The 27,459-nt window shown below is 33.5% G+C and overlaps 1 protein-coding gene across 1 annotated transcript in view; it reads left to right on the forward strand.

Annotated features, from left to right (window-relative positions):
- Positions 1-27,459, forward strand: part of PTPN13 (protein tyrosine phosphatase non-receptor type 13) — a 168,840-nt gene that overhangs the window by 41,531 nt on the left and 99,850 nt on the right. The window contains exons 5-7 of the mRNA XM_090266264.1: positions 2,429-2,516; positions 12,105-12,671; positions 27,040-27,135. Coding sequence (XP_090122390.1) covers positions 2,429-2,516; positions 12,105-12,671; positions 27,040-27,135 — 751 coding nt within the window. The remainder of the gene's footprint in view (positions 1-2,428; positions 2,517-12,104; positions 12,672-27,039; positions 27,136-27,459) is intronic.

Consider the following 27,459-nt stretch of genomic DNA (forward strand, 5'->3'; position numbering starts at 1 on the left):
GTGAACTTGAATAAATTCCGTGAAATAAGAAAGAGTGGGGTGTGTTTGAGAAACAGTTATAAGTCAGGTGTGAGTGTCTGTGGGTTGTTTAGTGGGAGAGGAGAATCATAGAAGGGTCCATTGGAATTAGTATATAGAAAGCCTGTCTTTCAAAAGGCAAATTTCAACTAAGTAGAAACAATAATGCTCCCCTCATCTTTCCAGTCAATGCTCTTGTTAGTCTCCTGGACATCAATGGACAGAATAAATCTGACAGCTACCATTTTTAAGTGTTTGCTTTGTGCCAGGCACTGGGCTAAGGTACTCATGTGCTTTTCACATCTATTCACCATAACAGCCCCAGATTACAAAAGATAATTTTAATGTTATTTTCATTTTAAAGATAATGAAAATAAGGTTCAGAAAGATTAAATAATTTACCCATAGCCACAAACATGGTAAATGACAGAGACACAATTGGAACCTGGACCCCTCTGGCTCCCAAGGCCACGCTGTTAGCCATTGTGTTTCTCTGTAGCTGTCGTTGCCTCCAGTAGCTGATAGAATGAGTCAGTCTGTCACTCAGTGTGAAATTAAGTATATTGACTATAATTCTTACTCTGAATTAATTAGCATAGAATAAAAGTCAGCAGGCTAGTTTACTTGTTCTAGTTCTTCCACTAGTTTAATGTTGCAACATTTTTTTTACCTCAGTTTTACATATCTGTAAAATAGGAAAAATAATACATACCATCTACTGATATTACTGATAAAATTATTTCATTGTTAATGAGCTGCTTCAAGGTTCTTATAAATTTTTGGCTATTTCTCTCTTTATCTTATAATAAGAGAATAATAGTCCCCCCAAAACCTCTGATATGAGGTGTTTTGAAGACTAAATAACATAAAGTATGTAAAGCATTTAAGGTAGTGCCTGCCTATGGTAATTGCTCAATGAATGACAGCTATTGTTAATAGTAATGTTGATAAAGGGATTCCCAGAGATGCAGGATATTCTTTATCTCTTCAGTTAGTGACATAAGAGTACAATATGGACTAATGTCATTTATGTAATTGAAATGATAACATTATTTCAGAAATATAGCCATTTAAATCTTACAGGTAAGAAACATAATGCCTTGAATATAACACCTTGAACAGTTTTTTAATCCATACTTGTAAACAACTTTTACTAAAGGAAGAATGTTAGAATGTGTGTGTGTATAAACAAATGGGTATGTATGTTCTTGGTGCCAGATTTAAGTAATTTCTCTTCACCACTCTCTCTCCTTACATTTATTTCATGAAATTTTCACTCTTGTAATCGTCTGAAGAAACACAATGTTCTCTCTAACTTCTCATCCCTTATAATGTGGAATTCTGTTTAATTTGATGTGCTTTATTTTAAACGAATACCCTCAGTTAAAGTTATTAAAGTTTAAGACTCCTAAAACATTTTGTTATAAAGGGAACTCAAAAGAGCATTGATTTAAATTTAATTTGTCATCCCTCAATATGTCCATTTAGTTTAAAGCATTTCTTTTTTTTTTTTTTTTAAAGTATATTTTATTGATTATGCTGTTACAGTAGTTCCAATTTTTTCCCCTTTACTCCCCTCCACCCAGTATCTCCCTCCCCCAGCATCCCCCCCCAAGTCCATACCCATGGTTCGTAAAAAATAACTATCCCTCCCTCTCAGATATTAAGACCCTTTGTAATCTTGTAAAGGACAATGGGCGAAGGTCTCAAGCTCCTCTAGCTGCTTCAAGCTGGACATGGTCGTCGTCCTACCTACCCTTGGGTCCAGAAATCCCTAATAAGAGTGGGGGTGTGGAGGGGAGGGTGGCCTTCCCACATGGGGAAGGATCATGCAGACTCCAGGTCAGTTGGCTGTCTCCGGACAACGGCGTGCTTGGTTTAGCAGGCTGGCATCCTTGTTGTAAAGCATTTCTCAGATATAATTTCTGGCAGGGAAAACCTAGAAAATTATATTTGAAAATAATTTAAATCAGTACCCTCAATGAATAGTTACAATCAGGTGAAAGCTTTATTATACCATAATTAATATGGTTTTAAAAGTATAATCTGACTTGAGAGACGAAAGTAGTTATCAGTTTGGGGAAAAAAAGAACACTTCAAGTTTACTGTTTTCAAATGGAACTCGTTTTAACTATTTTAATTTGGCTAACTTTGTTCCCTAGTTAGCAGATTACTCTTTGATAACTGTTTCTTGTCTTTTATTTCCTGAGGATGAATTGGCCAGAACTGAGCTACATAAATCTTACTCAAGGAATACAGATTAACAATAGCAAATGTGGAGTGTCTCTACTTAATGCTGCACCCTCCAAAAATTGTCTTAACTACTGTCGTTCTGTAGCCAATTACCATGAAAAAAAAAGGTGGGGGGGAGATTCTTTTGTCAAATTTGATTTTTGATTACTATGTACAGACGGATCAGCTTTCCTGTAACAGTGAACAAAACCCTGATCGAAGCCAGGCTATTCGTGACCGATTGAGAGGAAAAGGATTACCAACAGGTAAGAGAATATTAACAGGAAATATTTAGGCTTTAACCTTATTTTATTGTTTCCTTTACAAAGTCATACTTACCTGGCTTGAAAATCGCATATTTGTGATTATAATTAGAGTATAAGTGTGCAAAGTAGAGGCAGAAAACAGATAGGAATGCTACCTTTGTTAGTATTTCAATCCATTATAGTTACACAGAAAACATTATATAATCAAGACCCCACAATAAATCATTTCCTATCCCATATTATTATAGCAATAATATCAATGATTTAGTTTATCATTTTACTTTATCATTTTAAAGCAAGATGAAAACAATACATAATACATTTATGAATATAAATGCCACTGAAGCAAGAGTTTCACAAAGCAACATTACTCTCACTCCACTTTATTTTCTATTCTGTTTTTTTAAATTTATTTTTATTGTTTTTCTATTACAGTTGTCCCACTTTATTCCCCCATTGCCCACCCGTATTTTCTATTTCTTTTTAAAAAAATGTTAGTCACAGTCCACTAAACTGATTTCATGACCAACTAACTTAATGACTTGCAGTTATAAATACCATCTTAGGTTATATGCTTAGTTAAAAAAAAAACAAAACTAATAAAGAATGTTTTGCTATTTGCCAATAGCATTAGATAATTATAGATTCTATATAATCATTAAATTTATTTATTTTTTTTTATTTTTTATTTTTATTGGTTTGACACAGAGAGAGTGAGAGACATCAATTTGTTGTTCCACTTATTTATGCATTCATTGTTTGATTCTGATATGTGTCCTGACTGGGGCTCAAACCCGCAACCAATGCTTTAACCAACTGAGCTACCCAGCTAATACTAAATTTACTCTTTAAGGAAATGAATAGAAATTCCAAACATGAGAAATAAAAATTAAGTTTTAGGCTTGGCTTATTTATAAAATGAACTTTATTTTTCTCATTATCTTTGTTCTTTACTTTTCCCCCTCTATTATTTATTGTTGACACTATTACAGATGTCCTTATTTTGCCCCCCTTTGCTCACCTCCATCCAGCCCCTATCCTACCTGCCCCCTTCCAGCCAGGTCGTCTGTACCTATGGGATATGCATATATGTTTTTTGGCTATCATATGTTCTCTACTTCTTATCAAGCAATATCGATAATTATAATCTAAATATTAACAAAAATATTTTGTGGGTGAAATATTTTGTCTTATGAGGACTGGGGAGAAGTAAATGTAAATATGGCTTAAATATATTCTACTAAGTCATTCTAATTTATATATAATTAGATTAGAAAGCTAAGATACCTAACTTTTCAGTTTAATCATATAATCAGAACACAGCCATCTTATTTAAAGCCTATGAGAAACTCTCATTGTGAAAACTAAATATAGACAATTGATTATCTGGACCAAATGTTTTGCCAAATTCAGAACTCTTTTATCTGAGAGGGAAGAATGTGCCCTAAACAAGTGTACTGTTGTTCTTAAAGAAGTCAAAGAAAAGCAATAAAGTCATTTCTAATGGAGTGATTCTGTAATGATGAAGTGTCTTTTGGGGTGCTTTTATTTTACTTACTATGAATAATGACTTTTTCTGGAAAGTTATCATAGCTTTCATATCCTCAAAATATAATCAATTTATTTCTGGTGTATAAGGTTCCTTTTCTAATACATATATTATTAGTATATGGGGAAGTTAAAAAAAAAAACAGAAGACTGTGTAACTTAGTTTTTACAATGCTGTGATAGCAATTCAAAAATAATAATAATTTCTAACCCTTTCTTGTGTTTCTTTAATGTACTTATGTTCCCATATATATATATATGTATATATATATATATATATAGAGAGAGAGAGAGAGAGAGAGAGAGAGATGCTCTTATAGATCAAAATAGTCTCCCTTTATTTTAAAATTATACTAGGATTTGAAATATGATATAGTGTGAATCTTGGTACTAAGAATAGCAGTACTTTGTTAATTCATCAAATTTTCAGTCAATCTCCTGTTTTAGAACTGAATAATAGCAAAATTACAGGCAAAATGTCAATGGCAAACTGAAAGAGTCTTTTTCAAGGAGACATAATGAATACTTTAATAACTGAAACATTAGATTTAAAAAGAAATGATTTCTGTTTCTCTTATTTACCATCTTTCTAATTTATTTGTCTCTCTCCTCTGCCTGTTTTTCTCTTCCTCTTTTGCTCTTTCTCCCTCTGTTTCTCCCTTTTCCCTCCCTTCCTCCTTGCTCCTTTATTTCTCTTTCCTGTATTTTCTTTAATCTCTTTGTAGAATTCCTTTCTATCATCTACTATCAATTAAGTGGTCATGTTATGAAATTGAAGTTTGTTTGCTTGTTTGTTACAATTTATTTACTTGGTAAATATAATGTCATATAATTAATTATTCATTTTTAAAGACGTTTATGTTTTTTTCTGCAAGTAGAAAATGTTATTTATAGAAGAACTACATTTTATCCCTATCCATTATGAATCTATAGAAAATAAAAAAGGTCAACCTGCCATATTAAATGTTAAAGACTTTCAAGTTAGTTAACATAACTTATATTACCTTCAATGATTTAGTCTTATTGTTACAGGCATTTATTATTACATAATATTTTAAAGATAAAGATTAGAGGTTGAAGTGAATCTATACCTACTGTATAACATCCTTAAATAGAAGGTTATTGTCATTTACACCTATACATATACTTTTAAATAAAAGCCGTATATAAAAATAAAGCTTACTAGACATGTGGATGCCAAGGGTGGGGAAAACCTACTATATTAAGTACATTAGTTTTTGTAGGTGTTTAATGAATATTCATCGGTTGAGTGGGTGTGGAAAAAAGTTTTAAAAATATTTGATATAGTAAATATGTTTGTTATATAAGTTCTAATAGTCTCATAAAGATATATGAGTCTGATTTATTTTTTAAATGCTAAGTCATATGCAAACTAAAAAGAAAAGCTATAGTTCACTACATTGACTCATTTTTAGACTATTTTCTTATATTAACAATAAATATATCAGAAGTTTGAACCAAATTATTGTCTTATTTGTGTCTTTGTTTTTATAATATTGAGAAGGATTTAATACTATTGGTATTGTTTTCTAACAGCTCTTTAAAATTCTACAACTAATAGACTGTCCAAATGCAAATAATATAGGATTAACATTAATAACTTTTTTTAATTAAAAGAAATATTTAAATAGACTATCCATTGATTTTATTCTTTAATAGTCCTATCTCTTTTTGGATAATAAAATCTTTCCTATATCTAAATACAAGAGAATTACTTGGCACTCAGAATAAACCAAATTTTGTTTATGTTTATATTTTAGGTAGAATTAGAGGTCTTGGTACATAAAGAAACAATAGTCTTTTGGATCCAGTATAATGAAAGAAGATTCCTCAGCTTGTCTTAGCCGTAGCTTTCCACAATAGTATTCCTCAAAGGCTTTCTTAATTTACCTTCAACAAATTTATAAAACCACATCTCAAAAACAGAATCAAAATAATACAACAATGACAGCCATTGCCAGACAGAAGCAATTAGCAGCTAATAGTCAATAGCATGTAATAATATAAAAGCTTTAAGATAAAGAAAAAATTAGCCCGTGAAGAGGAAATAGTCCTCTAGGACACTGGTGTTACTTTGGGGCAGTATCAGTTGTCACCTGTCAATGGTCACTTGCAGCAAAGCAACCTCGTCATACTACAGGAGTAGTAAAGCTTTCTCTTTGCTGTAAATCAGCCTAAAACCTTGACATATTGATAGCTTTAGTTTATTAATTAGACTCCTGATCACATTTTTAATAAAGAAAGTGTCAAAACGGGCAGTGAGGCCAGTGAGGCACAGATTTAAAGAAGTCAACAGTTTCAGGGATAATGCCTTGTAGCTATGTGACTTGATTGTTCAACTAAAACTTAATAAAATTTTTTATCTATGAGTAAATAACCTTAAAAGTTCCCTCCTTGTATGTTACTTCTGAGGTCTGTCAACAGAAGCTAAGGTCCTAACTAGTGGGCTGTCTGCCCCCACTTTGTTATTTAATACTGTCAATGCTGATAAAATGGCTTCACTAAGCAGAAAGAAAGCAAACATTTCCTGCCAAGCTTAAGGTGGAAACCTACACCATGATCAGATCAGCATGATATAGCTTCAGAACTTGGGCGTATTGGTAATATCATGTTTCCTTTTTTATGTACTTGAACAAGTTTGTGTGGACAGATGGGGAACTGAGGAGGCTCTTTTAATACTGGAATGTCATTTTGAAGTTAGCTTCTAAGAGATGCTATGAATATTTTGAGTCTGTGTGTGAGAGGAAAGGTAAAAATGATGATATTGTATCCGATTAGAGAGAATGTTAATCATTTATAACAAAAATAGTTAAAATACAATGAACTTTATAAGGAAGTTTTTTTTCGTTATGTTCTTAAATTTGTTTATTCATAGCTCTTCAAAGTGCGTTTATTGTTCTCCATTTAGTTTTTAGCAAGCTATGTACTATCCAAAAGGAAAATGTTTATGGTTTTATTTTAAATTTGGATGCTTATAAATGTATGTAATCTAGTGTCTGTAAACTCTCTCTGAACTCAGAGCCTCATTCAAGACATAGAAAATTTGCCTATAATCACCACTTTCTTTTTTGAATAGTGTCATTTTTTTAAATTGTAGAATAAACCTAAAAATTTTATAGGTCTTTTGATTTCCGGTTTCATTATTTTCTTCAAAAGAACTTTTTAAGTCCCCCTCATGAGGTAATTATATGCTGGGTAAAATAAAACACAAAGGAAGACAAAATTAGAATTTTATGTTTCCCTTGTTCAGAAGAGCTCATAATAGTTCATACGAGTCAGTTCATTTATTCTGTCATCTCCAAGAAGAAGGCATAACAAATTATGACCACATTTTTGTAGATGGAAAAAGTGCAAAACATGGATATTAAGTGGCTTGTCCAAGCTCATAGGTTTGAATAGTAAAGCTATAATTAAAATGCAGGTTTTTTGACAGCAATCTTTCTAGTGGATTAAGCTATTGCTTTAAAAGGTTTCAGAAAGTTATGTAATCAATCAAGATCCTACAGCATTCTTTTGAAATCTCTTTTATCAGGAACTGGAAATAAAAAACAGACAAAGCATGGTCCCTTTTGTTATTGTTCTAGGTGGGGGTGGGAAAATGAGTGGGAGTGATGACAGATACATATAATGTAATGGATTTTTAAAATTCATTCATTCATTCATTCAAATTACAAGAGAAAGTCACAGAGGTAGTAGAAGTGAGCCAGCTGGGCTTTGTAGGCTCAGGGAACAAGTTACAGAAGTAAAAGAAGGGCCCTTAGAGCTTAGGAGAGAGAAAGGCAAAGGGGGGTGGGGAGTAAGGGGGAAGGGGAAGGCCCGTACTCCAGGCAGGGAAAGCACACCACAATGGATAATTTTAATATAGTGAAAGGAATGTTCTAATAGAGGTCCAGCATGCTCTCTGAGTATAGTGGAAGAAGGTACTAATTCTACCAGGATGGGGAAATAGCCGGGGAAGTTTTCACCTGGAATTTTTTAAGAGTAGCTCCAACAGCACTGCTTTCAGAGATAACATTTCCTAGGATCAAAATGGGTAGTGAGCACAGCCATTAGGTAGGTGTACATACTTAACGATTTCAGTGCTGTTCATTATATTAAAATAATCATGATAGCCTGGGCCATGTTTAGAAAGAGCTGGAAAGCAGTTGAAGACATTGCATCTTATCTAGTCTCAAATACTGTTATTAAGTAGCACAGTACATGGCTTTACCGGTCTAGTACACCTATGCATCTAATAAATGAGTCTAGAATTTCATGTTTCTCCTCATTTATATGGCCAGATTCAATATTTGAACTCTCATTTTGAGTTTTCAGACTGATGAAAATTTTTCTCTAGTGCTTTAGCAACATGAAGCAGCCATGATACTGTATTGCTACATGTGATGCTATATATGTTGTATCCACCTGTGCAGTATTAATCAGACAATTACTATCTAGTTGTGTAGTCAAAAATAGTAAATATCATTAATATGGCAATAAAGAACCTAGCATTTACAAAGCAGCAGTTATCCAAGAGCCACCTTATTAACAATTAGTCTTAGGCCTCATGGCTAGTGAGAAGACATGGCTCTTATAGGATACCGTGGTCCACTGATATATTGCTAGTAATGCTAATGACCTAAAAGAGAATGATAAATGTTCCTGTTACAAATGGAATTGACTTATGATGCATTTGGAAGACGCTCTATTTCAGTAGTAGTGAGGATAGGCTTCACTGAAGAAGTCCTGTTTAAAATAAAACTATAGGATAAGAAACAACTAATCATGAAAAAGATGAGGAATAGACCATTCACGGCAGAGAAAAAGAATGTATGGAGGCCTTTAACATATAAGGGAACTTAAGGGAAAAACCGCAGACCTGGATGGAATAAGGAAAGTGGAGGTGAAACTGAAAAGGATTCAAGTGGCAGACCAAAAAGGAGTCTAGGTTTTATTTGTATGTAATCATATACCTTTGAGATTTATTGAACAGGTTAGTGGAATCATGAAATTTATATTTTGAAAAATAATTCTGGCTGCTGAGTGAAAGATAGTTGGATGAAGAAAATAGAAGAAGCAGGGAGTCCTGTTCCGAAGCCATTGCAATTATCTAGCCAAGTGATTGGGGACAGGATGATGCCAGTGGAATGGGAAGGAATGACAAGGAGTAAGATGTCTTTGAGATTTAAATAGCCAGCATACTCTGATGGATTTGGTATGGTGAATAAGAAAGAAGACAGCTTTCAAGATGATGCCCATATTTCTGTTTTGAGTAGTCAGTTTGGTGATGGTGCCGCCTGTTGAAATTGGAAAGGCTGGAGTAGAATGGACATCTCTGGATGTGGGAAGTAAAAGATTAGTTTTAAATAGGTTCAGTTTGGGGTGCTTCTGAAAATATACCAGCAGCAATTCAAATGATACAAGATTAGAGCTCCCAGAAGAGGTCAGTAGCAAGAATATAAACTTGCAAGATGTCAATATGTAGATAATATTTAAAAGCCTTGTTGGTGATGAAATTATATAAGGAAAAAGTGAAAAGACAGGGTACCTGAGGAAATCCAACATTTTGATACCCAGCAGAGGAAGAGGAAAAAGCAAAGGTTAAGAATGAACAGTCTAAGTAGGAGGAAACTAGGCTTGTAACTAGGGAAGTGATTCATTAGGGAATTTTCACCACTAACAGTTATTGCTGGTAAGTAAGATATGGATACAAAAATGTCCATTAGGTTTGGCAATATGGAAGTCATTAGTGGTACATGATAAACATTGCCGAGGTGTGGAGGAGTTGGAAGTTGACTAAAGCAGGTAGAATAATGAATGGGAAGTGAAAAACTGGAAAGAGCAGTAACTAGAGGGAAATACAGGGGTGGACAAAAGAAGGTTTGCAATTGTGACAAATAAATAATACAAAAAAAAACTGTTTTGCATACTCAAAACTGTAAATTACTTTTGCCCATTCCTGTATTGTACCTATGGAGAGGTTTTTATTATGCAGATATTAGAGCATGTTTGTATGCTAATGGGAAGACTCAGTAGAAAGGGGGATTAGTGAAGATATAAGCAGAGAGGGGAGAAGTTAACTGAAGAAGTGAAATCTTTAATAAAATAAAACCAGGGGTGATTGAACAGGTATTGGGAACTGGCCTTCAATTGGTAGAAAATTTCATCTTTTGAGACTACAGGCAAAAAATTTGCAGACCCACATTTATGTGCAGAATTAGTCCAAGGAAAAATGAGAAAGCTCTCTTGTTTGACAGCTTCTGTTTTTTTGGTGGAATATGAGACAAGATCATCAGGTAAAGGTGAGGAGGGAATTGAAGGGGAAAATTTGAAGAATGGGGAAAAGTGAAGCAGTCATTGTGGAGAGTAAATGAACTTACTGTTAACACATGATGTTAATTATCCAGAGTGGTTGACCATGAATTTACGGTGTTGCCAAAATATTCACTTGTTTGATTTTCTCCATTTTGACTACCTGTTGGTGGTCAAGGTAGTAAAAGAAGATAGTTTGTTGAGTTTATCTATGGTTGTATGAGCCTTAAGTCCTTTCAGTTAATATTTTTTATCTACTCTTTATTTTTAAGAATATCTCTGTTCTCTATTTTTAACTAAAAATTTAAATTAATGAGTTTCAATATGTGGTGTGTTTAAGGATGTAATTTACCCCTTAAAATACTGTAACATAGACTGTCACAGACTCTAGCTTCTACTCTAATTTTTAAAATATAGACATATGTCTATGTGTCTGGATGTGGCATGGTATGTTTCTCAGTATTCTTTATATGATATGCCCCAAATATTGTTATCCTTATTTGCATTTAAGTGGATCCATGTGCAGGAAAGGATTAGTTGCAAAGAAAGTAAAATGTTTGAACCTTCAAATTCTCAAGTAAGCAAGAACGTGTTGCCATGCTGAAATGAATTCACTTTTCTAAGGTTTTTAAGGCAAATTTTGTGATCAGGGAATTAAAGCTATAACTATTATCCTGAAAAGACAATTGACTTGTTTAAATGAATTAATAAGCAATTTATTTCTTGGAAGTGTTTAGTCATTATTTTATGTTGTATACATACAAAAAGGTAATCAAACAGTGACCATAGATGGTCACACAGAAATCTTCAGTATTTATGGGCTATTAGGTTAGTAACTATAAAGTATTCTTCTGTTTCTTTTTTCAATAGTGGTACCGTGTGTATTGATTTTTTGCTGTTGAACTATGAATTCAAAAAATTAATTTCTGGCTGGGCATTTTCACCATGTCTCAATGCATTTATAGACCACTGCCTTAAGAAATTAGAATGGCTTACTGGTTTGAACTACATCAATAACTGAAGAATAAATATGAATTGGTATACTTTATTTCAATTGACAAATATTGATACATTATATTAGAGAGAAAAATGTTAGGACATGGTAGTCTGCCACGAAAAATATTAAATTTTTTAACATAATTTAAAGACAGTCAAATTATCTGGATTTCAAACATAATCAAATTTCCTAAATATACATGAAATTATAATAAAACTTTGATACTTAAGAATTCCAAATGCTACAATCTTTCCATTCAGAATATAGCAAGAACTCTTTGTTTCTTCTTTACACACATTTATTTAAATGACCAGGCAATACCAGGGCTTCGTATTGAAGTTACACATGTTTCTATTATACCTTTAGAAGTTGAAGGAGTGAAATATACATTCCCTTATTACCCCAAATCATTTCATGGATAATTAATATTCTGCCAAAAAACCAGTAAGTCACCTTTGATGAATATCAAATGATACTCAAAAATGAAAGTTCAAAACAGTGATTTCGTTAGGTAAGAAACCTTGGAATATGAGAAGTTATACAAACATAGCATCTCTTTTCACTTCCACTGTCATCACCCCATGACCATTCTGTTTCATCACCATTCCATCTCTGATCCTCCGTTTGGAGAATTTAGAGAATTGTCACCACTTTCATTATCAATAGTAAGGTTACATTCCAGTTATTTTCAAAAAATTCTGTGCATACATGATAGATTCTTATCATTCCAGGAAGAAGCTCCACTTCTGATGTACTAGACATACACAAGTCTCCATTCTCTCATCAGACCTTTCTTAACAAAGGGCTTAGTAAATCTATGGGATTTCTGTCCATCAGAGACACACAAGATGAGGAGGAATATTTCAAGGACATTTTATCAGATAATAATTCTGGACATGAAGATTCTGAAAACACCTGCTCTCCTTACCAATTCAAAACTAGTGGCCCAGAACAAAAAGCTATCCCTGGCATTGATGTGTTTCCCAAGAAGAAGATTTGGGCCTCATCCATGGACTTGCTCTTCACAGCTGACAGAGACTTCTCTTCTGGGGAGTCCGGCAGATACCAGCACCGTCTCCCTGAGGCAGTAACAGTGCGGTCTTTAACTACTCCTAGAAAAAAAGAGGCAAGATACTCAGATGGAGGCATAGCCTTGGATATCTTTGGCCCTCAGAAAATGGATACTATGTTTCACAGGCGAGAACTGCCCACCTCCTCAGCCATATCAAGTGCTTTGGACCGAATCCGAGAGAGACAAAAGAAACTTCAGGTTCTGAGAGAAGCCATGAATGTAGAAGGTTAGTAATTTTGTGTGTCTGAGAGAGAATTGAATTGAAATATTTAAAATTGTGTTTTGAAATAAAGAGGGTTATTAAACCATTCCACAAGTCTTATTTCCACTGCCAAACCTTTGTACCCAGGTTAGTCTTATTTCTCTATCAGTTTCTGTTCTCCTTCTGCCAAAATCCTAATCAAAGTGTACTGCTTCCATAGTCATCCCTACTAAACATGCCCAGTCTAGTTACCTTTACAGTCTCAATATTTTGGTTAGTATATTTTTAGATTGTAAGCTTCTTGGGGACAGGCTCGATGTTTTTTACTTCTTTTTAATTCTCCACAGTATCAGATGGCATGCACTGTCTGTGGGAATCTTCCGTAAAGGACTGGCACACAGAAATGGGATGGGGACAGAGTAGTGTGGGGATAGTGTGGTGCTTCCCAAAGCCCCAGTTTTAAAAAGGAAATTTGGGGAATGACTCCTGGAGCTTATAATTTGTTTGGTCTGGTATGAAGTTTTAAATCTATGTTTTTAAAGTCATAGTACTTAATTTTATAGATTTAGAGACAGAGAGCCTAGGTGTAAATTATTTACTCCATTTAATAGCTATGTGAACCTTACTTCAGCAATTGGGCTTAATCACTCTTAAGTTACTCCATCTGTAAGATGTTCTTAACAAAAATAGATTAATTGGGTAATGAATGTAAAGTGATTGGTAAATCATATTATTACATTATTAGTATGAGATGCATAAAATAACTTTATAAATGATAAATTCTTATTTGCAGGGCAAAGCTCTGTCTCAACAATATCTGATTCACATACAAAGCTCAATATACTGAATGTAATAAAATTGTGTTCTAGACATATATATGGATAGAGGCTATTTTTAATATAGATAGATGAAAGCAAAAACAAAATAAGACAGAATTTTTTACCTAATCCTCTACATTATTGAGGATTAAACTTTTGTAACTACCCTTTGCCTTCTAGACAAACTCTGGGCCATAGCTGATAAAGGGGAACTTAAAGGAGCTTTCTAGTTTAGTGAGAGTCGTCACATCATCAAGGGTCATATTCACTTTTAAGGTGATTATTCTAGTAGAATATTTTTGACTCATTGACTGCCTTTAAAATACTCTGCCCTTAAAGGTTTGTTTGTTCTGAAGTTTTAAGCATAGTTCTGGAACTGAACATACTCCATACATTGTGCTTTACTTGTAGTAACAGAAGCTTTGCAATTGCTTTTTAAATTCAGAATTGCAAATTAGCAAATAATTTGAAATTACAGAGGAAATTATTGAATACTTAATCGAGATTAAGGATTTGTATATACATGCATTTTTAAAAACATTAGCTAACTATGAGATGATCATATATAACCTTGATCTGAAAACTTTCAAATACAGAAAATAAACACTTAGAAATTTGTTTTATGCAAAATTTCACTGTTTAACTTTGATCAGTAAATTTTTAGACTTTTAACAGCAAAAAATAGGCATGTCCTGTAGCTTAAAATACTGTCCCCTTTCAGAAGTTGTCTTTCATGATGGCTTAGTGTTCCACAACAGCTAGCATATGAATAATAATTTAGCCTGACTTCCTTATGAGCATGCCCTCATGGATACATTTATGTAAAGAAATCTTGCCCATTGTGGAATAAAAAACCAAAACCTAAATTATTTAAATAGATAAACCATGATAGTCTCAGAATATAAACAGTCAAGATAGACACTAATCTAGATAACGACATATAACATGTAAAATGTTAAATAATATATTTTCTTAACCTGAGAATATTATAAGTAAAATCATAATTTTCAATGTCTTCAAAAAGATTGACTTAATGCTTGGTAAATTAATAGTAATGAGGATTCATAAAGTTTGAGAAAAGTTTACCTTTGGTTTGAGAGTTAATTAAAAAAAACATTAATGAAAATATTTAATCTGTTAAAATAGGTACAATAGTCTACTTAATATGTTCTATTTGAATAGGTGATACTTTTAATTACCTATAAAATGAATATTAAGCCAAATTATGTCCTGGTTTGCATCTCAGCCTGTTATTTTCTCAGGTAATGTGTGCATGCACGTGTGTTAAGGAAACTGAAATAAACCAAATTGTTTGCAAATATGCACATATATATGCAAATATGGTGTATAATTTTTTAGACCCTTATTTTTCAAAAATGGTTACTCATTATAAAGCACAATTTCCAGTTTTAGAAATTTTAGATTCATTACAAGAACTATGAGGAAAGAAAAAAATTATTTTTAAAAATAAAATATTTTTGAATTGTTTGATACAGTATAATTTTCATCCTGAAATCTTTCTTCACTATTGAAGAGCTTTCAAAAGCATTTGCTCACAATGAACCTATGCATTTTTTCCAGCTTATATTTTATAACCTAGTTAAATAAAACACCTTTAAAATGTTGATTTATTATGGAAATGTTTACACCACTTTAAGTGAACTCCATTATTATATAGTAACTTGCAAGTAGTAATAAGTTATATTTGCTTTATTCCAAAGGAATGTTTGGAATTCAAAAGCAGTAATTATTTTTAGTTATTTAATTGAGTAACTTGTTGATTTTGTACTGTGCTATTTTTTTCTAAAGGTGAGATAATTTGTTAGTTGTGCAAACAAAAGTGCAGATTGTTAATAGATTTTAGCTAGCATACAAAAAAAGAATAGGAAATAATATTAATCTCATTTAATTCTCATGAAAAGCAGGTTGCACAGATCCCTTTTATGTGTGCCATATCAAGTAGAATAATGGATGTATTAATATACAAATTTTCTTGTACACATTTGTTTTTTTTTAAATATTCTTGTTTGACTCATAAATACAGAGAACAAACTGATAGTTGCCAGAGTTGGGCAGTGGGAGGATGGACAAAAAGGATGAAGGAGATTAAGAGGTACAGGCTTATTATAGTCATAACATAAGTCACAGGGATGTAATGTGCAGCATAGTGAATACAGTCAATAATATTGCAATAACTTTTTGTGGTGATAGGTGATTATTAGACTTCTCATGGTGATCAATTCATAAGGTATATAAATGTCAAATCACTATTTTGTACACCTGAAACTAATATAATATTGTAAGTCAACTACACTTTAATTAAAATGAGCTCTGCATTCCAGAATGAAAATTAAAATATATATATTCTTGTTTTAAAGCATTTTTAAATATTGCTAATGCTCTGTACAATTGTCGTGATCTTTAAATATGGCATTTGCTACTGGGTATCAGTAATATTAGAATGAGAAGAGGTCATAGAGTACATGTTTTTGGGCTTGTGAAGATTTAATAATGTACTCAATATCACATAACAAGTTAATAATAGTTTTCATCATTATGGGAGATAATAGATTTCCATCATAGATTTCAGAGTTCCAGTCTAAGGATTTGCCACTAGATGTCAGTTCCTAATTTTTTTAATTAAAAAAAAGAGTTTAAATTACAGTTGACATTTAGTGTTACAGCAGTTTCATGGGTACGGCATAGTGGTTAGACATTTATATAACTTAGAGAATGACCCCCTCCCATTAAGTCTTGTACCACCTGACACCATATATGCTGATTACAATATTATAAACTGTATTCCCTGTGCTGTACTTTACATCCCTGTGACTATTCTGTAACTGCCCATTTGTACATCTTGATCCCATCACCTTTTCACCCAGCCCCCAACCTCCCATCTGGCAACCATCGGTTTTTTCTCTGTATCTATGAGTTCCTTTCTGTTTTGTTTGTTCATTTACTTTGTTCTTCAGATTCCACATATAAATGAAATCATATGACATTTGTCTTTCTCTGTCTGACTTATTTTACTTAGCCTAATTCCAGTGTTCATTGGGTTAATATAACAATCAGAAGAAAAGAAATTACGAAATGTCATTTTGTTCTTTTGGGAGTGTGAAGAAGCTCATTGAACTAATAGGAAAAGGCAGTTGTCTCCTTCAGCCTTAGGTGTATAATAGCCCTTTCCTTAGCCTGTGCTCTTGAAAGGAGCTTTTACCTAAATCACCTGCACTGATTCTCCTGCACTGACATTAACCAGCCAACATCACAGCAAGAACAGGCCTTAAAATCAAGGAGTTTGGTACTGGAAGGAAACCAGATACCATTTAAAACAAACATCTCATTTTCGGAGACCCAGAGTAAACTAGTTTGCCAGAGGATATGAATAATTCATAACAGAGCTGTATTTAGAATGCAGGTCTCTTAAGCCTCAGAATAAGATTTTTTTCCACTGTTATTCTGATTTCAAGCAGAAACCAGATAACATTGCCAGGAAAACTTTTTTTATTGCCTGGGAAGCTGGATATTCAACTAAACACCTAACAAACCCCTTAAGTCTCTTTCTAATCTAATAAAATTATATCTTTTTTAATGTAGGGAAACATGATAGTATTATAAAAACAGGTTCAAAATGAGGCACTTCTGGTTCTTTCTACAGTAAACCACACCGAGTGGGGTCTAAGAAGGCGCTCCATTGTGACACATGCTATATTGCGGCGGATAGTGTTTTGTTGGGGCTTTACTAAGGTCGGATCTGTAAGATGGATATCCTGTAGCTGACAAGATAAGGGAGTAAGCTATCTAAAAGCCGTGGTTGGCATTGAGGGCTCTGATTTCTTTGTAAACAAAATAACAAAGTTAACAAACAAAAAAGTTCCTGGGACAGAAACTATAGTTGAAGTTTAAAGATTATAAATATAAGATTATTACCATGATTAAGTTAATAGTTAAACTTTCAGATCCCCCTCTGTATACATAAAGCAGTAGGGAAGGGTTAGGAAGAAACATATCAGGTTTCTTTTGTGAAAACTAGTTTTAACATTTGATATCACTTTCTTTCATTGCTTTCTTCTTTTCAGTCCACTTTTTTCACCTCACCATAGGACTGTCCTATTCTACTTTTTTTTCCTTCTTTGTTCTCAGAATTTTCTTTTCTACCTTTCTCTACTTCACCTCATGATCTGAGACAATTGTCTATTTTCTAATAGGAGTTTTTGTTGTCATCTCTCTTGTGATATAATTACTACACACTCCCTCTTCATTGCTCTGTGGGTTGGCAGCACATTCCTGATTATGAGACAGTGACTTGGAATCAGTACTGTGAGTAAAATATGAACAGCACTCCACACCTTGAGTGAAGACCATGAATAGCATTTTGCTTCCAAAAGTCAAAACTCCTCTGTATTCTGTATAATACTAAAAGAAAAAGTATGAAGAACAGATATAATTAAATCCTGCAAAAGTGACTATTGTTAAATATTACTTATTCAGGGAGCTTTAATTCAATCTACTTTACATCAAAATTAAATAAAATTTCTTTCTTTCAATGCTGTGACCTCTGGTCTAGCCTAGTTTTGCAGTTCTGTGACTGCCTTATGAATATAGCTTATTCTACAGCTGGGATATATAAACATTCAAGTAGGTGAGCCTGTTCTCATTTTTGAGGTATTTTCATGTTTCCATGAGATGATTGAATATGAGAGTTTATACATTTTTGTAGTTATATTTGAGAAAAGCAAGAGATGGATTCATAAATGTTACTGTTCATCATGTAGGATACTTCTAGTGACATTTTACAGAGAAAGAAACTTTTTAAAAACTTATAAAAATTCAAAACTGATGAAGATGAACTATTAAATTTTTATTTCTTCCCCTTATTTACCTTTGAATAGAAAAAGAAACATATGATTGAGTTGTTACTTAGATACTCCAAGAACCTAAAATAATGTTAATATTCATATTTTATTTTACTCATCAGTTCCACAGAAGTAAATATGAATAAGCAGGGATTTTAAGTGGTATTTCAGGTATTAATGACTTAATTATTATACTGCTAAGATACAAACATATTTTGTATCTCCAACGAGCACACTCTTACAGATGGATTCAACATCTTAGCCAGAAAGAAGTGCCTACTGTGTTTCTAGGGCTGAATTATAAAGTGAGTTATAGTTTAGACCAGCATTATCCAATAGAACTTCTTCATTAGAGGAAATGTTCTGTATCTACAAAGTCTAACTCAGTAGTTACAAGGCACATGCAACTATTGAGTGCTTGCATTTTGGCTTGTGCAGCCGAGGAACTGAATATTTTATTTAAATTTATATAACTATGTGTGGCTAGTGGCTACTGTACTAGAATAGTGCAGGTTCAGACCATTCTCATGTAAAGTTAGTCCAGTATAAAATATTAATGTGCAGTTGAGGGAAGATTGGTTTGAGGTGTGCAGTGTTATTTTTACTTAAAATACAAATGAGAATAGACATTTACTTCTTTTGATTTATCCAAGGGGAAAAAATGAAATTGCATTTTTAACACTAAGGAAAGTTAGAGATGAAACTAGTACAAACTTTTCATGTCTATATTCATAGTCACATAATAATGATTTTGGAGTCCACAAAAATCATAGACTACTTTATCAGAAATTAGGGACCTAATTTGACTAACTCATACCTAGTTAACATAGGCCCAGTTTGGGTTTGAAATCAATACCTTCTGAAAAGCATGGATTGATATGTTTTAAGAAAGGTTTAAAATTGATTTTACTAGCAGTGGGTATTATTATGTTTTCTAAGACCTAGCAATTTTAACCTCCAAATTTTTTTTTTATTCCATCCCTGTCAATACCTTCTGTTTCCCATGGACTATGGAAACAGCTTTCTCAATTGATCTTGCAGCTACAATTTGTCCTCCCCTTCCCTGCCATACACTTCTTCTCTGCCTTCAGTCATTTAATAACTTTCCATCGCCTCAGCAGGATAAAAGTTAGCTCCTTTTAGATCATGGTATGTGAGGCTCTCCATGATTGCATCTCTCAGGTCTCATCCTTTAGCACTTCCCAGCTCACATCTCACTCCAGCACTGTGTACACATTCTTCTGTCTGTGGGTCTCTATCCCCACCCCTTCCCTCCCATTCTCCCTCCCTTCATACAGGTAATTTTATATTTCTGTGCCTATATTCATGCAGCTTCACGCCTTGAGACTATCAAAGCTTTCAGCCATTGCCCAGTTTAGGAAGCTTTCTCTCAGCTCACCAGTTTAGGATGATGGCTTATGTTTTTCCTTGAAATCATTTGTTTTGATGAGCTTGTTTCTCCTCCTGAAGGACATCAATTATTTGGTCTAGTCAAATTCATAACTGTGTCCTTAGCATCTACATAATTGTTTTTTTCTTAAAATTTTTATTGTTGACACTATTACTGTCCCCCACTTTGCCCACCTCCATGCAGCCCCTGCCCCCCACTCATAACTGTTTGTTAATCTAAACTGAGTATTGCATTGTGGCTATTAATATTAAATATTTAGTATATTCAGTGGTGCTATTTCAGATATGGGATACAACACTATTCTCTAATGAATTATAGTGAGAGGAAATCTCCCTCCTCTGTTTGGTCCTATTCTAAAAGAAAATCACATATTCGTCAGTCATAGCCTGACCAACAAAGCAATCAGCTTCCTTTAGAACTCTCCGCTCTTTGAAAGCTTTAGAAGAGGCAGTGAAATCATGACAACAGAGGACCCTGGAGGATGCCAAAAGAGTGGTACAGCCAGTGCAGTTGCAAGTCATGGCCCAGATTTGTGGTTACTGCATTACACAAGACCCCCATAGAGGAGAGGAATTTGGAGACTATTTATTCTTTTTGCCATTTCTACTCTGCATGAGTTTTACATCTATCGTACGGTTCACTGAGCATTCTCCATATATTCTTCATCATTTATATACATTCATACTTGCAAAAGTTATGTTCCTGATTAAAATTGTTACTGATCTTGTCTAGCTCTCAAGGAATTTACAATATTCTATTCATATATCTTGCAGCATCATATAATATAAATGTGGTGGACTCCAGTGAACATTTGAAAGGTGTCTGATCTCCATAGATCAATTCCATGAAAAGAAAACATACATAAAAACACTTCATATGCGAATACATAATGTTATTATTTTTATTTCTCTGTTTATTTGAAAATTAAAATATTTTATTTGTTAGGGCCCATAACCTTAAAATATGCATGATTTAAAAATTTTATAGTTCTGAGCTACAAAACCAGTTAATTTGTGCAGTTCTCTTTGAAACTTGTATCTATTATTAATTGGAGTCATATGTTAAAGGTAAATAAATGTCAAGCAAAAAGTGGTTAAGTAATTATTGATGTTACAATGGGCCAAGTCTTACTTTCTGCATGTTACTTGTTTGAGTTTAAATATGTGTCATTTGAAAATGGTGATTTTATTTTATTTTTTGTAGTGACATAGGCAATGAGGATAAACTTTAGCTTACAATATTAAGTTAAAGAATATTCTAAATAATCATGTATAGCATGATTACTCTTTTTGTGATGTTAAAAAGTCAAAATAGAAATACTTTTTAGTAATATATGAGGGGGCCCCCACAAAATTGGAATTATCTTCTGGAGGGCAGGCCCCTTGTAGTACAGGCTACCGCCCACTAGGTGACTGTTCTAGGAACCCATCTGTATCAGTGTACCAGCTGGCATTGTTGTGAGAGGCTGCATTCGGCTTCAGTTAATTGTTTTGAAGACTCAGTACATTTGCCCACTTCTTGATGAGTGATTTATGAGCACACCTGCCCACACCACACTGAATGCTCAGCAGCTTTTGACCAAAAATGGCATGCCCCCCATGATTCCCCCTCTCTATTCACCTGGTCTCACCCCAAGCAACTAGTTTTTGTTTCCCCGATGAAAAAAGTCCTCAAAGGGAAACATTTTTCCAATGTGGAAGAGGTGAAACAAAAAAATGGAAGAAGCACTAAGAGGCATCAAAATCAATGAGTTCAAAACCTGTTCTGAGCAGTGGGGGAAAAGGTCTCATTTTTAGGTGTATTGCATCAAATGGATAATGCTTTGAAGGTGACTAAGTTTAAACATGTAAGAATAAATACACAACTTTTGGAGGGGGGTGTCCTCCTTCATGTACAGATGCAATAAAACATTAAAAAAGGAGATCAAGGAAAGGATGGGCATGAAATTCAGGATAATGGTTACCTTGGGTGGGAAGAGAGGCAGGAGATGACGTCCTTGTGGTTAGATGCAGAGTTTTGTCAAATTCTAGCATTTATGGAGGGATAAGGATTCATGAATGTTACTTATATGATTAAGAACTAAATAAAGAATTAGTCGTATAAGTAAGAACAGTCCCTATATTTGAAATGCATTTTTAAAAAGGAAATGGTGTTTTTAGATTGCAGTTTGTGCTGGCTTGCATTCCTCTTAATGTGAAGCTTGTAGATTTGAATATTTCATCTGAAATAGTTTTATGTAAGCTTAGAATAGCATGCAAATCTTTATAATCTCCTAAATATTAAAAGCATAGTATGATCACATGCCACAACTTTGTATGTTTAAACTTTGTTAAATGGTGGTGGAAATCATGACTTGTCAAGAACTCAGGACAAAACATTTGAGCCTATGAAAAGCTGCTTTTTATTGTAACTAAGTGGAGTCATTATGATATTAGAGCTGAAGCAAATTTTGTTTAGAGAATCAGATTACAGTTAAAAGATAACAAAATGTTTGTCAGGCTTTTATGCCTATATTATAGAAGATACTAATAGAAATTAAAAGATATCTTTAAATATCATGGTTACAAAATCACTACAACTAGACTCCTATCCAAATATTAATTCTTTAAGCCATTCTTCTCTAGTCCTATTTTTCTCACCACTATTCTACAAAATATATTTTGGAGAGAATATATTCCCACATGTTATATGTGTTTATATACCTATATTTGCACACACCCAATTTTGTGCTGATTTGGTGATATGTGTCCAGGCTGATTTACTCTACCATTTATTCTTTTGCACTTTATTTCTACACAAATATTCTTTCCTACCACTTCATTTAACACATCTGCAAACGAAGTACTCATTGGAAGTCAAGAAGGAAATTGCCTAGTGAAATGAAGAATAATTATGATTCTAAATGGACTCTAATACACTGATTCGTACAGTGTAGGATTCATTGAAATATATACTAGCTGAGACCAGAAATTTGCAAACCAAAATTAGATATTCAGTCTAATTTTATCCCACAAAAGCAAATAAATTTGATTCTGCAGTTGTAATAATGAAAGCTTAATTTAGAAAGTGTGTATTTGAATATTCTTAATACAACCATTGTACATGCTTCAAAAATTTTGGCATTCAAAAAACTACGTAATATTATATAAATACTTACTAACATCTCTTTGTTTAAAAAACAGTCTGCAACTTTCTAATTAAAATACCAATCATGGGGTTTTGTTGATGCTGAGAGATGGCTATTTGAGGACTTTATTGTTCTGTTTTTTTGTCTGTTCAGAAGTTTACATAATAAAAAAGTTTGTTTTTCTTAATCACTCAGTTAATACCACATTTCTAGGATCTGGACCAAATCTAAAGTGCTAATATTATACGCTTAAATATAGATAGAAAACATTTGTGGTATCTGGATCCTCCAAAAAGAAAAATTGTTAATCATGTTAGGACAGCTCATGGGAAATTAGAGATTACCCTTCTGCAGACCAGAACAGAGGAGGAAAACTGCTCTCTTTCTGGTTAGTGTCTTCTGGATGCCTTTATGGAGGTCATCTCAAAAAGCCAGTAAGTGTTCTTAGCCAAGTGGTCTGTAAGCATGAAAATGCACCACTCTGTATACACCAATAATGCAAGATACTCATTGTAAAAGACATATAATTTTATAACAATTTCTGAAATGGTTATATTTATTTCAGAAATGGAAAGCCTATACTTACAAGGGCTAACTTTTCTTGTAAGCATGAGTGAGTAGTAGATTTTGGCTGAGAACATCAATCTGATTATAACCTTCTTATAAGCTTTATTTGCATAGTAAATATTGCCTGGGAACTTTAATCTGGTTATATCTGCCATACCATTACAGGAAAGGAACATGGCTAACAACATTTTGATAGATATATTCAGAATATAGAAGCTCACAAAAATATTCCTCCCACTTTAATTAACAAAAATACCCACCTCTACCCGAATCTTAGAGGGAAAAATGTCTTCTTACCACTAATAGTCCTGCCAAACTAGTCATTTAGTTTTGTTTCAGGAGTGCTATATCTATAAAGCAGTAAAGCACCATAAGGAAGTTCCGTTTCTGCTGCCCCCAGGTGTGATCCTGAGAACATTTACAAACCAATAGTTCATCAAGGGAAGATGATTTATTGTTATATTTTTAAGAGGAGGTAGTTACCTTAATTTGTCTTACAGATGGAACCCAAAAATTGAAAATTTTACTAGTATTGTCAGAGTAAACTTAAAAAAACAAACAAAAAAAGAAACAAAACACAAGCTAGCAGGAGAGAGGAAATATGGACACATAAAATAATATAAGAACAACTAACTAAAGCACCACCAAGAATGAAAATTAAAAGTTACTTACTATCTTAAAGCCACTTTGCCAAAATAGTAATAAAACAGTAAATTTATTTAGTATGGCACTTAAAATTATTATTGCATGGTATAACATCCCAGTGACTGAATTTTTGTACTTCAGTCATTCAATAGACTCCACTGAGACTTCCTATTTTATTTGTAAGGTAAAACTACGTATATTGCCTCTGCACATCTGGCTGGACCTCTCCTTGGCCTTGTTGGTTTTACTGCCCTGGATATTGCAATGCTGGATTTGTAATTTGGTTAAGTTACCTTGGGAAAATTCCTCAAAAATTTTAACATGGGAGTTCTATAAAAATAAAACAAAAAATTCTTTGGTGCCCCTTGAAAAAAATAACCATTCTTCTTAAGTAATCATTTAATTATGTTCATTAAAATGAAATAGTATTAGATATCATTGTTGACATCTGCAGTCATTTCAAATCACATTAATTTTGAATCAGAGGATTTTTTAAAAAATTAATATTTGTCCAAAAGATTTCTCTGTGGTACAAGGAAATCATTTTTGAAAAAATACTGGTAAATGCTTGGATTTTCATTTCGAAAAGTCTTTCCATTTATTTTAGTATTATCCGATACAAAACTGGGCAAAGGAGGAGTCTGCTATTTTACTCTTCCTTCTCCAGGGAAACATTGTCTGTCTTTCTCTCCATCAAGTACGTGCCCACTTATCCTTTCTTTTCCTTCATTTAAAACTTTGTCTCAGCATGATCTCCCAATTTTTCCAGTCATTATTTCAGCCCTTGTTCTACAAACCTGATTCTTACAGTGCCATTTAACTATTTAGTTCATTCATTCATCTCTTTTTCTTTTAAGAATTTCTATTGAACAACTTGTAGCACAGGAATAATTGATTTTGTGGAGTCCCTGTTCTCAAGTTTGCAAACAAACAGAACAGAGTCCCTCACATACCTTGATTACCTGCTGCCATACATTCCACGTCACTCCTCATATCTAGGTGTTTCCCATCATCTGCTTTCTCTAGTCTCAAGAAAAGCCACGAAACCATTCTGATCGATTTCAATACAATTCATGCTTTCTGGCCTAATCTAAACTCTCATGGCTATATAAAAGCTTTCATGTGGTTTTTGTTGACTTACCACATTCTTTACTCTTTTCAAGTTCCCAGCCAAACAAATTCCCAGGAAGTGATTCAGTTTTTATTAGCAGTAGTAAATCAACTTTCTGATGAGTAGTACCTTGGAATTCCCACTATATTTTTACTTTTCCTTTGTCCATCATATCTTTCTCTTAAGAAAAGGTTCTTTTGCCTTGCCAACTAACCATCCACGTGTTTTGGGTTTTTTCCCATGTCTGCCTGTTTTCCTCAGCTCATTGTTTCATCAGTTTTCCCCACTATCCTTTACAATGTCAGTCTCCCCCAATATACAGGTTTATTAAGCACTGCCTAAAATCATGCTCAGACATTTCACTCTGCCAAAAAGACTGATTGTCTTTTAATTTTTTCCCCTTTATTAAACCCCTAAACTAATTGAAAGAATAGTGTATACTCATTTTCTGAATTCCTTACCAACTGGTCCTTCTTTAACCCTTTCTGATTTGACCTCTGACTTGTCTGTGCAATGGAAATAGTACTCCCTTTAGAAGATCATCTGTTCATTCATCCATTCATTCATATTCACTCAAAAAATATTTGCTTTGTGCTTGCTAGCAGACACTTGGTAGATACTAGAGGTACATCTAAAAAAGACACAACTCTTTTAAGAGAAGCATTGTCCAAACTGGCCTTTTGGTGGTCATGAAAGCTTTTGTGCTGAAGCTAAGGCTTCTCTTAAAGGAAAAAAGAACAAATATCTAGGTTTAAAAAAAAGTGGGGGGGGGTGAGTGGCAGCATTTCTAGCAGAGAGCCTCTTTCAGGAAGGAACCTAAAAGTTCATATGCTTTTGGTCATATATTTGCATATTTGGAACATGAGTGCATTACTTGTCTGGAAAAGTGGATGGTGATGAGGCCATTGGAACAGGGTTTTGCCTGTGTTCAGTTTTCAAAGTTCCATTTAAATGTTTGTGTATATGTATGTTTGAGAAGTAGGAAGAAAAAGGTCTAGAATTTTATTGTATTTCTAATAAGTGAACTTGTGATTTTATAGTATCTATAAATGTGGTCGAAGATCAGGTTACATAAGGCTTTGAATATCAAGCTAAGGAGTTTTTAAAGACTCTAGTTTGAAGAAGGTTAAGAAATATAGTAATATGCCCAGATTTTTGTTTCTGAAGAGTTTACTCTCTATAATGCAAATTACAATATGAGAGGAGGAAGACTACAGAAAGTGGAATCTAGGACACACAGGTAATCCAAGCATAGGTGGTGATCTGTGGTGGCTATGGTGAGTATGAAGAAGAGGGGGCAAGTCAGAAACATTTTGAAAGTGGAATTTAGATTTTAGTGGGGTCCTGCCCCCTCATACAGCACACGTTGCACAACCCTACACCGTCTCCCCTCCTAATGCTTACTCATCTCATTCTGGTGAAGCTAAACACCCTATCTTGAATTAAGAATTTTGTACTTCTACATTTAGAATTATTATAACATCTACTCTGTTGTAACAGCTTTGCATATATTCATGTAACCCTACAAGATGTGCACTACTATTATACTCCCTTTTCAGCTGAAGAAGATGATTCACGGGAACGTTAAATTATCTGCCTAAGGTCATGCACCTAGCAATTAGTGGAGTAAGATTCAAACCCATGCAGCCTGGTGTCAGAGTCTAAGTTCTTACCCACAGTGCCACACTGCCTCAAAATTGGAATCACATTGTTTGAATACCATACAGCAATCTGTTGATGTAAAGCATTATTTTAAATGTTGTAGTCTCTCAGGAGTAAACATAATATCATATTTGATTTCTGTGTAACAGCTAATGAGTTTGCTTTCTAATGTTGTTTGTTTTAATCCTTTAGAACCAATTCAAAGATACAAAACTTACCACAGTGATATCTTTAGTACTTCCAGTGAAAGTCCATCTATTATTTCCTCTGAATCAGATTTCAGACAAGGTAAGAGGCAACTCAACAACAAAGTGTTTTTAAGAAACCATGATTATTCTTCAGACGTTGAGATATGAGGTGGCAAAAGAATAATTCTATATAAAAATTAAGAATTATAAAATGTTGCCAGTTACTCATTTTAACAATATTATAGGAGCTTATTAACAGTTTCATCAAACAACAATATTTTCTATATTTTCATAATATAGAAAATAATTCATTGTCTTTAAGAATAACGTGACTTAGCCCTAGAGCGTAATGACATTGTCATTAATTTGATTATAAGAATATGACTTGAATATGAATCCGCTAAATGCTTGAGTTTCAAATAAT

The sequence above is a fragment of the Furipterus horrens genome, unplaced genomic scaffold, assembly GCF_987537825.1.
Source record: "Furipterus horrens unplaced genomic scaffold, mFurHor1.1.pri manual_scaffold_2, whole genome shotgun sequence".
Lineage (NCBI taxonomy): Eukaryota > Metazoa > Chordata > Mammalia > Chiroptera > Furipteridae > Furipterus > Furipterus horrens.